This window comes from Staurois parvus, unplaced genomic scaffold (genome assembly GCF_062004578.1).
Source record: "Staurois parvus isolate SC_StPar_1 unplaced genomic scaffold, SC_StPar_1.0 ptg001221l, whole genome shotgun sequence".
Taxonomy (NCBI): domain Eukaryota; kingdom Metazoa; phylum Chordata; class Amphibia; order Anura; family Ranidae; genus Staurois; species Staurois parvus.
This window is the reverse complement of record NW_028319017.1, coordinates 1,238,147-1,253,460: the sequence shown is the minus strand read 5'-3', so window position 1 is coordinate 1,253,460 and position 15,314 is coordinate 1,238,147. Positions and strand designations below refer to the sequence as shown.

The 15,314-nt window shown below is 45.1% G+C and overlaps 1 protein-coding gene across 1 annotated transcript in view; it reads right to left on the bottom strand.

The window, feature by feature from the left end:
• LOC149438075 (uncharacterized) overlaps window positions 1-10,852 on the bottom strand; it is a 51,828-nt gene extending 40,976 nt beyond the window's left edge. The window contains exons 1-4 of the mRNA XM_089660294.1: window positions 9,958-10,852; window positions 8,712-8,773; window positions 4,981-5,132; window positions 688-4,673 (exon numbers count right to left, since the gene is read on the bottom strand). Coding sequence (XP_089516420.1) covers window positions 688-4,673; window positions 4,981-5,132; window positions 8,712-8,773; window positions 9,958-10,776 — 5,019 coding nt within the window. The 5' untranslated portion in view covers window positions 10,777-10,852. The remainder of the gene's footprint in view (window positions 1-687; window positions 4,674-4,980; window positions 5,133-8,711; window positions 8,774-9,957) is intronic.
• Window positions 10,853-15,314: the final 4,462 nt, after the last annotated feature.

Genomic DNA, 15,314 nt, shown 5'->3' with positions numbered 1-15,314 from the left:
AATGCCAAAATTTCACAATTTCTGCCGGGGGATGCAAACTTTTGAGCAAACTGTTCTTTGGCCTTCTAGGTTGTAATACATTATTGATTTGCTGGAGGACTATCTCTGAGGGGATAATGCTCCATCTTGTCCTGCAGCATATAAACTGTCCTATGAATTATTTTCTCCTACAGGGGAGCAACAACAAAGATCTGCACTTTGGTTAGATTTCTAATGTGCTAACCATTTGTGATTAGTTAGTGGTAGGGCTCTACCCAGTTAGGCTGTATGTGTGTGAATCAGGGGCCTTCTGACAACTCATGGGGCCCCCGGGCAATAAGGGATCATGGAATTCCTGTGTCCTCGCCCACCCTCAAACCACACCCAAAAAAGCCTATGAAATACCAAGGGTATCTCATGGGGCCCCCTACTGACCCCGAGCCCTTGGGCAGTGCCCGAGTTCCGAATGGTCAGTCCGCCTTTGGTGTGAATATATACTGTAAGAGGTCTGACACCTGATTTGGTCCTGATACGACTTGGTGTCAGTCTCCTGCTACACTGTACAACATTTGCATTCAAATGTTTGCACTTGTTCAAAGTACTTCTTTTTTTACTATGTGGAATGCAACATAGAAAACTTTGTTACACTGTTATTTCCCCATCCCCGTCCTTTGTTGTTGCTGTTGTTGTTGTTGTTTTTATACTCACATATTTCCTAATCTTTTCACTGAGGTCCTGGTAAGGTGTGGATGTAGGAATATTATATTCTTCTATGAATTGCAGATCCAATATAATAATGAAGAAATAGATCACAGTTTTCTGTCTAGTAGTTGTGGGCTTAATTGCCGGTGTAGTTGTTGGTATTGTAGTCGTGGTCATTGCTGACGGTGTCATCAATACTGTTGTAGTAGTAGCTGCAGAAGTTGTATTCTGTGCTGCTGGAGTTGGTGTAGCAGCAGTTGTTGTCACTGCAGTTGTCAGAGCCGCTGTAGTTGTAGTTGCTTTTGCTGTTGAAGGTGGTGCTGCTTTTGAGGTGGGTGCAGCAGTTCTACTTTGTGTTTCTGTAGTTGTGGTTTCCGTACTCATTACTGATGTTGTAGGTGCTGAAGTTGTGGATGGTGCTAACATAGTTGTAGTCAATGCTGCTGTAGTTGCTGATGATGTTGGAGTCAGTGCTCCTGCAGTTGTAGAAGCTGTGGTTGTGACCGCCGCAGTTTTAGGCAGTGCTGCAGTTTTAGTTGGTACTTCTGTAGTTGTAGGTGGGGCAGTTGTAGTTGGTACTCCTGTAGTTGTAGGTGGAGCAGTTGTAGTTGGTACTTCTGTAGACGTAGGTGGGGCAGTTGTAGTTGGTACTTCTGTAGTTGTAGGTGGGGCAGTTGTAGTTGGTACTCCTGTAGTTGTAGGTGGGGCAGTTGTAGTTGGTACTTCTGTAGTTGTAGGTGGGGCAGTTGTAGTTGGTACTTCTGTAGTTGTAGGTGGGGCAGTTGTAGTTGGTACTGCTGTAGTTGTAGGTGGGGCAGTTGTAGTTTGTACTTCTGTAGTTGTAGGTGGGGCAGTTGTAGTTGGTACTGCTGTAGTTGTAGGTGGGGCAGTTGTAGTTTGTACTTCTGTAGTTGTAGGTGGGGCAGTTGTAGTTGGTACTTCTGTAGTTGTAGGTGGGGGAGTTGTAGTTGATACTTCTGTAGCTGTAGGTGGGGCAGTTGTAGTTGGTACTTCTGTAGTTTTAGGCGGAGCAGTTATAGTTGATACTTCTGTAGTTGTATGTGGGGCAGTTGTAGTTGTTACTCCTGTAGTTGTAAGTGGGGCAGTTGTAGTTGGTACTCCTAAAGTTGTAGGTGAGGCAGTTGTAGTTGGTACTTCTGTAGTTGTAGGTGGGGCAGTTGTAGTTGGTATTTCTGTAGTTGTAGGTGGGGCAGTTGTAGTTGGTACTTCTGTAGTTGTAGGTGGGGCAGTTGTAGTTGGTACTTCTGTAGTTGTAGGTGAAGCAGTTGTAGTTGATACTTCTGTAGTCGTAGGCGGGGCAGTTGAAGTTGACACTTCTATAGTTGTAGGTGGGGCAGTTGTAGTTGGTACTGCTGTAGTTATAGGTGGAGCAGTTGTAGTTGATACTTCTCTAGTTGTAGGTGGGGCAGTTGAAGTTGACACTTCTGTAGTTGTAGGTGGGGCAGTTGTAGTTTGTACTGCTGTACTTGTAGGTGGAGCAGTTGTAGTTGATACTTCTGTAGTCGAAGGCGGGGCAGTTGAAGTTGAAACTTCTATAGTTGTAGGTGGGGCAGTTGTAGTTGGTACTGCTGTAGTTATAGGTGGGGCAATTGAAGTTGACACTTCTGTAGTTGTAGGTGGGGCAGTTGTAGTTTGTACTGCTGTAGTTGTAGGTGGGGCAGTTGTAGTTTGTACTGCTGTAGTTGTAGGTGGGGCAGTTGTAGTTTGTACTTCTGTAGTTGTAGGTGCTGTTGTAGTTGGTACTTCTGTAGTTGTAGGTGGGGCAGTTGTAGTTGGTACTTCTGTAGTTGTAGGTGGGACAGTTGTAGCTGATACTTCTGTAGTTGTAGGTGGGACAGTTGTAGCTGGTACTCCTGTAGTTGTAGGTGGGGCAGTTGTAGTTGGTACTGCTGTAATTGTAGGTGGGGCAGTTGTAGTTGGTACTTCTGTAGTTGTAGGTGGGGCAGTTGTGGTTGGTACTGCTGTAGTTGTAGGTGGGGCAGTTGTATTTGATACTCCTGTAGTTGTAGGTGGGGCAGTTGTAGTTGGTACTTCTGTAGTTGTAGGTGGGGCAGTTGTAGTTTGTACTCCTGTAGTTGTAGGTGGGGCAGTTGTAGTTGGTACTCCTGTAGTTGTATGTGGAGCAGTTGTAGTTGGTACTTCTGTAGACGTAGGTGGGGCAGTTGTAGTTTGTACTGCTGTAGTTGTAAGTGGGGCAGTTGTAGATAGTACTTCTGTAGTTGTAGGTGGGGCAGTTGTAGTTTGTACTTCTGTAGTTGTAGGTGGGGGAGTTGTAGTTGATACTTCTGTAGCTGTAGGTGGGGCAGATGTAGTTGGTACTTCTGTAGTTTTAGGCGGAGCAGTTATAGTTGATACTTCTGTAGTTGTAGGTAGGGCAGTTGCAGTTGTTACTCCTGTTGTTGTAAGTGGGGCAGTTGTAGTTGGTACTCCTAAAGTTGTAGGTGAGGCAGTTGTAGTTGGTACTGCTGTAGTTGTAGGTGGGGCAGTTGTAGTTGGTAGTTCTGTAGTTGTAGGTGGGGCAGTTGTAGTTGATACTTCTGTAGACGTAGGCGGGGCAGTTGTAGTTGGTATTTCTGTAGTTGTAGGTGGGGCAGTTGTAGTTGGTACTTCTGTAGTTGTAGGTGGGGCAGTTGTAGTTGGTACTTCTGTAGTTGTAGGTGGGGCAGTTGTAGTTGTTACTTCTGTAGTTGTAGGTGGGGCAGTTGTAGTTGATACTTCTGTAGTCGTAGGCGGGGCAGTTGAAGTTGACACTTCTATAGTTGTAGGTGGGGCAGTTGTAGTTGGTACTGCTGTAGTTATAGGTGGAGCAGTTGTAGTTGATACTTCTCTAGTTGTAGGTGGGGCAGTTGAAGTTGACACTTCTGTAGTTGTAGGTGGGGCAGTTGTAGTTTGTACTGCTGTAGTTGTAGGTGGAGCAGTTGTAGTTTGTACTGCTGTAGTTGTAGGTGGAGCAGTTGTAGTTTGTACTGCTGTAGTTGTAGGTGGAGCAGTTGTAGTTGATACTTCTGTAGTCGAAGGCGGGGCAGTTGAAGTTGACACTTCTATAGTTGTAGGTGGGGCAGTTGTAGTTGGTACTGCTGTAGTTATAGGTGGGGCAATTGAAGTTGACACTTCTGTAGTTGTAGGTGGGGCAGTTGTAGTTTGTACTGCTGTAGTTGTAGGTGGGAGAGTTGTAGTTTGTACTGCTGTAGTTGTAGGTGGGGCAGTTGATACTTCTCTAGTTGTAGGTGGGGCAGTTGTAGTTTGTACTTCTGTAGTTTTAGGTGAGGCAGTTGTAGTTGGTACTTCTGTAGTTGTAGGTGGGGCAGTTGTAGTTGGTACTGCTGTAGTTGTAGGTGGGGCAGTTGTAGTTGGTACTGCTGTAGTTGTAGGTGGGACAGTTGTAGTTGGTGCTGCTGTAGTTGTAGGTGGGGCAGTTGTAGTTGGTACTGCTGTAGTTGTCAGTGGGGCAGTTGTAGTCGGTACTGCTGTAGTTATAGGTGGGGCAATTGAAGTTGACACTTCTGTAGTTGTAGGTGGGGCAGTTGTAGTTTGTACTGCTGTAGTTGTAGGTGGGAGAGTTGTAGTTGGTACTGCTGTAGTTGTAGGTGGGACAGTTGTAGTTGGTACTTCTGTAGTTGTAGTTGGTACTTCTGTAGTTGTAGGTGGGACAGTTGTAGTTGGTGCTTCTGTAGTTGTAGGTGGGGCAGTTGTAGTTGGTACTTCTGTAGTTGTAGGTGGGAGAGTTGTAGTTGGTACTTCTGTAGTTGTAGGTGGGACAGTTGTAGTTGGTACTTCTGTAGTTGTAGGTGGGACAGTTGTAGTTGGTACTTCTGTAGTTGTAGGTGGGGCAGTTGTAGTTGGTACTGCTGTAGTTGTAGGTGGGGCAGTTGTAGTTGATACTTCTGTAGTTGTAGGTGGGGCAGTTGTAGTTGGTACTTCTGTAGTTGTAGGTGGGGCAGTTGTAGTTGGTACTGCTGTAGGTGTGGGCGCTGGAGGAACAAGGAAAGGCAACATTTAAGCAGATATAACTTAAAGCGTATCTAAACCCAAGAACATAAATTTATTGTATTGCAGCTTACCGGTTCTTAGATGTGGTGGCTGCATTAGTTTTCTTTTTTCACACTTTTTCCTCTTCATTTTACCCTGGTAATCCTGCTATTAACTCACTTCATGTCTTAAAACATGCCTTTTACTTACATGTGTATTTCTGGTAATGCTCCAGTTTTTTGTGCGATAACAGTTTCTATGCTACCTTTAAAATGTACATAATGAGTAATCTTTAATGGTTTCCCCTACCTGGGGTTGTTGTATTTGTAAAAAAGAGATGAATTCCCCCCATGGTGCTGTTATCATCTTCCGCGTTTCTATCAAACGTTTCCTGTACTCCCATATCAGTATGGTTGCTAGTCGGGAATTCTGCAGAAGTGTTGGCGATGGTGGAGCCTCGTCTGTAAAGAAAACACACACAAATATCTCAATTTTTCTGACCTTTTCCTGGTCATTTAGACATATTCCTCTTTCTATAAACCCAGTACTATATATCATGTGGGAACCGACAAACAGACCATGCACATTGACACCCTTAAAGCAGCCTTGTTCAACCAAACTTCCATTGAATGCTAAGGTTCCTCCACAAGTTGCTAGGAGTTCCATAAGCAATAAGAAATTCCTGCCTTGCAAATGGGTTACCACTGACTGATCTTTTTAGTTATCTGTAAGAGGAAATTCTTCCCACTGACCTCCAATGTAAGGAACATTCTTCCCACTGACCCCCAATGTAAGGGGCATTCTTCCCACTGACCTCCAATGTAAGGGACATTCTTCCCACTGACCCCCAATGTAAGGGACATTCTTCCCACTGACCCCCAATGTAAGGGACATTCTTCCCACTGATCACCAATGTAAGGGACATTCTTCCCACTGATCACCAATGTAAGGGACATTCTTCCCACTGATCACCAATGTAAGGGACATTCTTCCCACTGACCCCCAATGTAAGGGGCATTCTTCCCACTGACCACCAATGTAAGGGACATTCTTCCCACTGACCCCCAATGTAAGGAACATTCTTCCCACTGACCACCAATGTAAGGGACATTCTTCCCACTGACCACCAATGTAAGGAGCATTCTTCCCACTGACCCCCAATGTAAGGGACATTCTTCCCACTGACCACCAATGTAAGGGACATTCTTCCCACTGACCCCCAATGTAAGGGACATTCTTCCCACTGACCTCCAATGTAAGGAACATTCTTCCCACTGATCACCAATGTAAGGAGCATTCTTCCCACTGACCCCCAATGTAAGGGACATTCTTCCCACTGACCACTAATGTAAGGGACATTCTTCCCACTGACCACCAATGTAAGGGACATTCTTCCCACTGATCACCAATGTAAGGGACATTCTTCCCACTGATCACCAATGTAAGGGGCATTCTTCCCACTGATCACCAACGTAAGGGACATTCTTCCCACTGATCACCAATGTAAGGGACATTCTTCCCACTGACTACCAATGTAAGGGACATTCTTCTCACTGACCACCAATGTAAGTGACATTCTTCCAACTGATCCCCAATATAAGGGACATTCTTCCCACTGACCACCAATGTAAGGAGCATTCTTCCCACTGACCACCAATGTAAGGACATTCTTCACACTGACCACCAATGTAAGGAGCATTCTTCCCACTGACCCCCAATGTAAGGGACATTCTTCTCACTAACCCCCAATGTAAGGGACATTCTTCCCACTGACCACCAATGTAAGGAGCATTCTTCCCACTGACCCCCAATGTAAGGGACATTCTTCTCACTAACCCCCAATGTAAGGGACATTCTTCCCACTGACCTCCAATGTAAGGCGCATTCTTCCCACTGACCCCCAATGTAAGGGACATTCTTCCCACTGACCTCCAATGTAAGGCGCATTCTTCCCACTGACCTCCAATGTAAGGCGCATTCTTCCCACTGACCACCAATGTCAGGATCATTTATCCCACTGACCAAAAATGTAGGGAGCATTCTTCCCAATAATCCCCAATGTAAAGAGCATTCATCCCAGTGACCTTCACACTAATGTACTGTGAGCTGTAGATATAATAATTATCGGGGGTTCCCTGAGACAGAAAATTATTTCAAGGGTTCCTCCAAGTTAAAAAGTTTAAGGAAGAACTGCTTTAAAATGTATGAAAAACCAAAACTTCCAAGTTGTTTGGTGTGGGGAAGATTTAAAACCCTTGTCAACATACAGTATGTTTTGTTGTCTGTATCCTGTTGGGGGAATTTCACTTCACTTCTTGTCAACATGTAAGAAGATGTCTCAAAATTTCCCATTTAGACAGTTATCCCCGGAACAGCGGCCAAAATTGGAAGATTTCCTCCCACCTCTTATTCAAAATTTTTGATTTCCCATCACTATCTGTCTAGGTGTCATTGGTCACCAGGACCCATACAGAGGGTGAGTCTCCCCAGGGGTGATACAGACAGCAATAAAAACTTAACAGAGGATCTACTTCTTTCCTGTTCAATACAAATGTACAAAAAAAATGTTATCTGTACACACACTTTATAATAATATCCTCCAAATATAGAGAAATTAACTAGTTGCCGACCGCAGATAGCCGAATGACGGCTGCACTGCGGCCGGCCAGTTCTGAGTGGACATCATATGATGTCCTCCCAGAACACGCTCTCCTGCGCGCCCCAGGGGGCGCGCACCCGGCGATCTCCGTGATCGCTGTGTCCTACGGACACAGCTGATCACGTGATGTGGTAAAAGGCCAATCACAGCGGCCTTTTACCGTGTGATCAGCGGTGTACAATGACACGCTGATCAGAGGGAAATGCAAGTGCCGGTTCTCGGCTGCACTTTCCTCACGCTGTCAGATCGTGAGGAAAGTACTGCCGAGAACCGGCAGTTGTCAGAGCGAGGATCGGCAACGATCATCAGGGCACTGATGATCAGTGCCCTGATGATCGGTGCCCAGCAGTGCCGCCCACAAGTTCCGCCCACCTGTGCCCAGCAGTGCGCCCACTAGCTCCACCCACCTGTGCCCAGCAGATCACCCACCTGTGCCCAGCAGTGCACCCACCTGTGCCACTCTGCAGTGCCACCTACCTGTGCCCATAAGTGCCACCTACCTGTGCCCAGAAGTGCCACCCACCTGTGCCCACCCACCTGTGCCACCCACCTGTGCCCACCCACCAGTGCTGCCCACCAGTGCCACCCACCAGTGCAGCCCAGCAGTGCTGCCAGTCAGTGCCACCAGTCAGTGCCCAGGGGTTGTGCCAGTCAGTGCCGCCAGTCAGTGCCCAGCAGTGATGCCAGTCAGTGCCGTCTATCAGTACCCATCATCAGTGTCACCTATCAGTGCCGCCTATCGGTGCTCCATATTAGTGCCGCCTATCCGTGACACCTCAGTAGTGCTGTCTATCAGTGCCGCCTATCCGTGCCACCTCATTAGTACTGCCTATCAGTGCCCTTTAGTGCTGCCTATCAGTGCCCATCAGTGCTGCCTATCAGTGCCTATCAGTGTTGCCTCATCAACGCACATCAGTGAAGGAGAAAAAATACCTGTTTGAAAAATTTTATAATAGAAACAAAGAAACTTTTTTTTTTTTTCAAATTTTTTGCAATTTTTTTATTTATAGCGCAAAAAGTAAAGCGCCCGGTGGCGATTAAATACCACCAAAAGAAAGCTCTATTTGTGAGAAAAAAATTATCAAAATTTCATATGGGTACAATGTTGCATGACCGCGCAATTGTCAATCAAAGTGCGGCAGCGCTGAAAGCTGAAAATTGGCCTGGTAAATAAGGGGGTATAAGTGCCTGGTAGGCAAGTGGTTAATTAATAATGTTTTATTTGCCCATGCACCGAAAGAGCTGACAGTCTATTATCCCTATGACAGAAATTGAAATGCACATACATCTGGGTGGAAGCCAAGTGCCGGACGTTGGGGAGGCCTTACCCAGACTTCTGTACACTACCCCTCCCCCACATATTAACATTGGGTTAACTTACCTGAAACCATGTACAGTGACACCAATACAGTCAGGCATCGTTTGAATAATGATTAGATACGCCTGCAAGGAAAATATATATAATTAATGAGATCGATTTGTAATGCCAAAATTTAAAGGCCTTGTATTTAGAAATTAGAAATTTGATTGCACTGTTAGTCCAGCCATTTTTTATTTGATCGTTTCTCGGTTTTAACGGTAAGCCAGAGAAACACTTGAGCCATTAGAAAAACATCAAACAAAAATAAATTGTCTGAACCTTTTTGAATCATCAGAGCCCCCCCTTTATAAAAGGGTCCTCCTTTTATCAAACCCCTCCCCCTTATATCAGGGTCCCCATCAGAGTCCCCCCTACATCAGGGTCCTCCTTTTATCAAAGTTAGAGACTGTACACATCAGCTGTGGGCTCAATAAAATCCTGCAGCAGGCCATTTGTGGCCCATGAGCCATATTTGGAGACCCCTGTGTAGGCAGGAATTAGTTTCCTCTTTAGTAAGGCCCCTCCCCCCGGGCGGTTAGTGGAGCCCTAGTAAGATAAGAGCTTGGGAACAGGTCACCCCGGGCTTACACTATGTAGAGTTGTGACCTGTGCAGGAGAGAGAGCCCTTCGGAGCTGGATTGACTGGAGGCTTTGGATGAGAACCCACAGCAGGGGGACTCATGATTGAGAGAGATTGGGAGAGTTGGCTGGACTTCATGAGTTCTGGGTCATTTGCACTGTATTGTTCTGTACTGGATGCTTGAAGAGTAATATGAAGAACTGGCTGTAGGTCAAGGTGGGGGGGCCTCAGCGCTGGAGTTCATGGGACACAATATGGCAGAGTTTCTCCTAAAGACAGATACTGTATGTGTGTACCCCATCTCAAGAAGAAGCAGGGCAGGACCCATCTTGCTTGGTGGGAAGAGGCACCAAATCCAGGTTGCTTACACTTGGCCTGCAAGATTAAATTCATGAATGCCAAGAACCAATTGAGTCCTGTCCGTGATACTTTTTTTTATTTGCGCTAACATACAATTTTCAGGACAAGCTTTCACGGTATGTCCCCTTCTTAAAGGTCCAAGCAGTACTTCTTGGACCTTGAAGAAGGGGACATACCCCGAAACTTGTCCTGAAAATTGTATGAGAGTGCAAATAAAACAAGTATCACGTCAGTACTCAATTGGTTCTGTTGCAAGTGCACTAATACGGCTATAATCACCTCAAGCATGAATGCTAAGGAACTCCTAACAATCATGCTCATACTCACATATCTCCTAATCTTCGCACTGAGTTCCTTGTATGGTCTGGAGGTAGGAATGTTATAGTCTTCCAAGAATTCCAGATCCATTATTATATTAACGAAATAGCTAACAGTTTTCGGTTGAGCATTTGTGGGCCTCTTTGATGTTGTGGTTGTTGGTATTGTAGTCGTGGTCAGTTCTATTGTAGTTGTTGGTGTTGTAGTTCTGGTTGCAGCGGTTGATGTTGTATTCTGTGCTGCTGTAGGTCTTGGTTTTGCAGTTGTATTCGATGCCGTTTTAGTTGTCAGTGCTGCTGTAGTTGTTGGTACAGCAGTTGTCAGTGCTGAGTTAGTTATAGTGGGTGTAGTTGTAGAAAGTACTACTGTATTTGTAGATGGTGCATTTGTAGTTTGTAATGTTGTAGTTTTGGGAGCTGCAGTTGTTGATGCTGCATCAGTGGGTGCTACTGTAGTTGCAGGTGCTGAAGTTGTACTTTGTGGGGATAAAGTTGTGGTTTCTGTGCTTGCAGTCAGTGCTGTTTTTGTAGATGCTGCAGTAGTGATGTGTGCTAATGCAGTTGTAGTCTGTGCTGATTTAGTCATATCTGTATTAGATGTAGTCATTGCTGCTGTAGTTGTAAGTGCCGATGTTGTAGACAGTGCTGCTGTACTTTCTGCTGTTGAAGTTGTAGTAGAAGGTTGTACTGTAGCTGTGGTTGCTGCAGTTGTAAGCAGTGTTTTAGTAGTTGTGGATTCTGCATCTGACGGTGCTGAAGTTGTTGTTGGCACTGCAGTTGCTGTTGTCCTAGAAGCCTTTGGACCTGAAGTTGTTGGAGTTAGAGCCATTGTTGGAGCTGTTGATGCTGTGGTTGTTGGAGTTACAGCTGTTGATGGTGCAGTTGTTGAAATTAGAACTGTTGTTGGAGCTTTTGATGCTGCAGTTGTTTTTTTTGTTGGAATTGTTGATGCTGCAGTTGATGGAGTTAGAACTGTTGTTGGAGCTGTTGATGCTGCAGTTGTTGTTGGAGGCGGAGCTGTTGATGCTGCAGTTGTTGTTGAAGGTGGAGCTGTTGATGCTGCAGTTGTTGGGGTTTGAACTGTTGTTGAAGCTATTGATATTACAGTTGTTGGAGTTAGAGCTGTTCTTGAAGCTGTTGATGCTGCAGTTGTTGTTGGAGTTTGAACTGTTGCTGGAGCTGTTGATGCTGCAGTTGTTGCTGAAGTTAGAGCAATTGTTGGAGCTGTTGATACTGCAGTTTTTGAAAGAGTTAAAGCTGTTGCTGGAGGTGTTGATGCTGTGGCTGTTGGAGTTAGAGAAGGTGTTGGAGTGGTTGATGTTGCAGTTGATTTTGGAGTTAGAACTGTTATGGAAGCTGTTGATGCTGCAGTTGTTGGGGTTTGAACTGCTGTTGAAGCTGATGATGCTGCAGATGTTGTTTGAGTTAGAACTGTTGTTGAAGCTGCTAATGTTGAAGTTGTCATTGGCGTTAGAGCTGTTGTTGAAGCTGTTGATGATGCAGCTGTTGTTGGGGTTAAAGAATTTGTTGGAGCTGCTGATGCTTCACTTGTACTTGGACTTAGAACTGATGTTGGAGCTGATGATGATGTAGTTGTTGTTGAAGTTAGTGCAGTTGTTGGAGCTGTTGATGCTTCACTTGTTGGTGGAACTGCCGATGCTGCAGTTGTTGGAGTTAGAGCTGTCGTTGGAGTTGTTGATGATGCAGTTGTAGTCAGAGCTGTTGTTGGAGCTGTTGATGCTTCAATTGTTGGAGCTAGAACTGTTGTTGTAGCTGTTGGTGCTGTTGATGCTGCAATTGTTGTTGAAAATAGAGCTGCTGTTGATTCCGCAGTTGGTGTTGGAGTTAGAGCTGTTGATGCTGCAGTTGTTGTATTTGGAGCTGCTTTTGGAGCTGTTGATGCTGCAATTGTTGGAGTTAGAGCTGTTTTTAGAGCTGCTGATGCTGCAGTTGTTGGAGTTAGTGCCGTTGTTGGAGCTGTTGATGCTTCACTTATTGTTAGAGCTGTTGATGCTGCAGTTGTTGGAGTTGGAGCTGCCATTTGAGTTGTTGACGCTTCACTTGTTAGAGGTAGAGCTGTTGTTGGAGCTGTTGATGCTGTAATTGTTGTTGGAGTTAGAACTGTTGTTGGAGCTGTTGATGCTTCACTTGTTGTTGGAGTTAGAACTGTTGTTGGAGCTGTTGATGCTTCACTTGTTGGAGCTAGAACTGTTGTTGGAACTTTTGATGCTTCACTTGTTGTTGGAGTTAGAACTGTTGTTGGAGCTGTTGATGCTGTAGTTGTTGGAGTTAGAGAAGTTGTTGGAGCTGTTGATGCTGCATTTGTTGGAGTTTGAACTGTTGTTGGAGCTGTTGATGCTTCAGTTGTTGTTAGAGTTAGAGAAGTTGTTGGAGCTGTTGATGCTGCATTTGTTGGAGTTTGAACTGTTGTTGGAGCTGTTGATGCTGTAGTTGTTCGAGTTAGAGAAGTTGTTGGAGCTGTTGATGATTCAGTTGTTGTTGGGGCTTCTGATGCTGCAGTTGTTGGAGTTAGAGCTGTTGTTGTAGCTGTTGATGCTTCATTTGTTATTGGAGTTAGAACTGTTTTTGGAGCCATTGATGCTGTAGTTGTTGTTGGAGTTAGAGAAGTTATTGGAGCTGTTGATGCTGCATTTGTTGGAGTTTGAACTGATGTTGGAGCTGTTGATGCTGTAGTTGTTGGAGTTAGAGTTTTTGGAGCTGTTAATTCAATTGTTGTTGGGGCTTCTGATGCTGCAGTTGGAGGTAGAGCTGTTGTTGGAGCTATTGATGATGCAGTTGTTGTTGGAGCTGTTAAAGCTTCACTTGTTGTTGGAGTTAGAACTGTTGTTGGAGCTGTTGATGTTGCAGTTGGAGCAGTTGATGTTGCCGTTGTTGGAGTTAGAGCCGTTGTTGAAGCTGTTGATGCTTCACTTGTTGGAGTTAGAGCTGTTGTTGGAGCTGTTGATGCTTCACTTGTTGTTGGAGCTGCCGATGCTGCACTTGTTGGAGTTAGAGCTGTTGTTGGAGCTGTTGATGCTTCACTTGTTGTTGGAGTTAGAGCTGTTGTTGGAGCTGTTGATGCTTCACTTGTTGGAGTTAGAGAAGTTGTTGGAGCTGTTGATGCTTCACTTGTTGTTGGAGTTAGAGCTGTTGTTGGAGCTGTTGATGCTTCACTTATTGGAGTTAGAGCTGTTGTTGGAGCTGTTGATGCTTCACTTGTTGGTGGAATTAGAACTGTTGTTGGAGCTGTTGATGCTTCACTTGTTGTTGGAGTTAGAGCTGTTGTTGGGGCTGTTGATGCTTCACTTGTTGTTGGAATTAGAACTGTTGTTGGAGCTGTTGATGCTTCACTTGTTGTTGGAGTTAGAACTGTTGTTGGAGCCATTGATGCTGTAGTTGTTGGAGTTAAAGAAGTTGTTGGAGCTGTTGATGCTGCATTTGTTGGAGTTCGAACTGTTGGTGGAGCTGTTGATGCTGTAGTTGGAGTTAGAGAACTTGTTGTTGGAGCTGTTGATGATTCAATTGTTGTTGGGGCTTCTGATGCTGCAGTTGGAGGTAGAGCCGTTGTTGGAGCTGTTGATGCAGTTGTTGGAGCTGTTGATGCTTCACTTGTTGTTGGAGCTGTTGATGCTTCACTTGTTGTTGGAGTTAGAACTGTTCTTGGAGCTGTTGATGCAGTTGGAGCAGTTAATGCTGCCGTTGTTGGAGTTAGAGCCGTTGTTGGAGCTGTTGATGCTTCACTTGTTGTTGGAGTTAGAGCTGTTGTTGAAGCTGTTGATACTTCTCTTGTTGGAGTTATAGCTGTTGTTGGAGCTGTTGATGCTTCACTTGTTGGAGCTGCCGATGCTGCACTTTTTGGAGTTAGAGCTGTTGTTGCAGCTGCTGATGCTTCACTTGTTGTTGGAGTTAGAGCTGTTGTTGAAGCTGTTGATGCTGTAGTTGTTGGAGTTAGAGAAGTTGTTGGAGCTGTTGATGCTGCATTTGTTGGAGTTTGAACTGTTGTTGGAGCTGTTGATGCTGTAGTTGTTGTTCGAGTTAGAGAAGTTGTTGGAGCTGTTGATGATTCAGTTGTTGTTGGAGCTTCTGATGCTGCAGTTGGAGTTAGAGCTCTTGTTGTAGCTGTTGATGCTTCACTTGGTGAAGTTAGAGAAGTTGTTGGAGCTGTTGATGCTTCAGTTGTTGTTGGAGATAGAGCTGTTGTTGGAGCTGTCGATGCTTCCCTTGATGGAGTTTGAACTGTTGTTGGAGCTGTTGATGCTGTAGTTGTTGGAGTTAGAGAAGTTGTTGGAGCTGTTGATGATTCAATTGTTGTTGGGGCTTCTGATGCTGCAGTTGGAGGTAGAGCTGTTGTTGGAGCTGTTGATGATGCAGTTGTTGTTGGAGCTGTTGATGCTTCACTTGTTGTTGGAGTTAGAACTGTTGTTGGAGCTGTTGATGTTGCAGTTGGAGCAGTTGATGCTGCCGTTGTTGGAGTTAGAGATGTTGTTGGAGCTGTTGATGCTTCATTTGTTGAAGTTAGAGCTGTTTTTGAAGCTGTTGATGCTTCTCTTGTTGGAGTTAGAGCTGTTGTTGGAGCTGTTGATGCTTCACTTGTTGTTGGAGCTGCCGATGCTGCACTTGTTGGAGTTAGAGCTGTTGTTGGAGCTGTTGATGCTTCACTTGTTGGAGTTAGAGCTGTTGTTGGAGCTGTTGATGCTTCAATTGTTGGAGTTAGAGAAGTTGTTGGAGCTGTTGATGCTTCACTTTTTGGAGTTAGAGCTGTTGTTGGAGCTGTTGATGCTTCAATTGTTGGAGTTAGAGAAGTTGTTGGAGCTGTTGATGCTTCACTTGTTGGAGTTAGAGCTTTTGATGCTTCATTTGTTGTTGGAGTTAGAACTGTTGTTGGAGCCTTTGATGCTGTAGTTGTTGGAGTTAGAGAAGTTGTTGGAGCTGTTGATGCTGCATTTGTTGGAGTTTGAACTGTTGTTGGAGCTGTTGATGCTGTAGTTGGAGTTAGAGAAGTTGTTGGAGCTGTTGATGATTCAATTGTTGTTGGGGTTTCTGATGCTGCAGTTGAAAGTCGAGCCGCTGTTGGAGCTGTTGATGCAGTTGTTGGAGCTGTTGATGCTTCACTTGTTGTTGGAGTTAGAACTGTACTTGGAGCTGTTGATGTTGCAGTTGGAGCAGTTAATCCTGCCGTTGTTGGAGTTAGAGTCATTGTTGAAGCTGTTGATACTTCTCTTGTTGGAGTTAGAGCTGTTGTTGGAGCTGTTGATGCTTCACTTGTTGGAGATGCCGATGCTGCATTTGTTGGAGTTAGAGCTGTTGTTGGAGCTGTTGATGCTTTACCTGTTGTTGGAATTAGAGCTATTGTTGGAGCAGTTGATG